The 285-nt window shown below is 33.0% G+C and overlaps 1 protein-coding gene across 1 annotated transcript; it reads left to right on the forward strand.

Moving 5' to 3' along the window:
* Nucleotides 1-4: 4 nt before the first annotated feature.
* LOC109132084 (hydrophobic protein RCI2B) lies at nt 5-279 on the forward strand (the record flags this gene model as incomplete). Its single annotated transcript, XM_019243206.1, has 2 exons — nt 5-34; nt 157-279. Coding segments are annotated over 2 exons (114 nt in total), but the record flags the coding sequence as incomplete, so codon positions are not given.
* Between the last annotated feature and the right edge of the window lie 6 nt (nt 280-285).

Consider the following 285-nt stretch of genomic DNA (forward strand, 5'->3'; position numbering starts at 1 on the left):
TCCTCTCGGTGTCTTTCTCAAATTTGGTTGCAAGGTACGCATACTTTAGTTAGATTATCTTCAGTTTTACTATTTCTTTATTAAAAAAAGTGGTTTTTAAAACTTATAATTACTCGAATATTTTAAAATTTTGACAATTTATTTTGCTTCTTGCAGGTTGAGTTTTGGATATGTTTGATTTTGACGCTGTTTGGTTATCTTCCCGGGATCCTTTACGCTCTTTACATCATCACCAAGTAGAGATTTGATCTCTCTCCTCTGTTCTTTCCCTCTGTTTCCTTGTAA

This window comes from Camelina sativa, unplaced genomic scaffold (assembly GCF_000633955.1).
Source record: "Camelina sativa cultivar DH55 unplaced genomic scaffold, Cs unpScaffold19473, whole genome shotgun sequence".
NCBI lineage: Eukaryota > Viridiplantae > Streptophyta > Magnoliopsida > Brassicales > Brassicaceae > Camelina > Camelina sativa.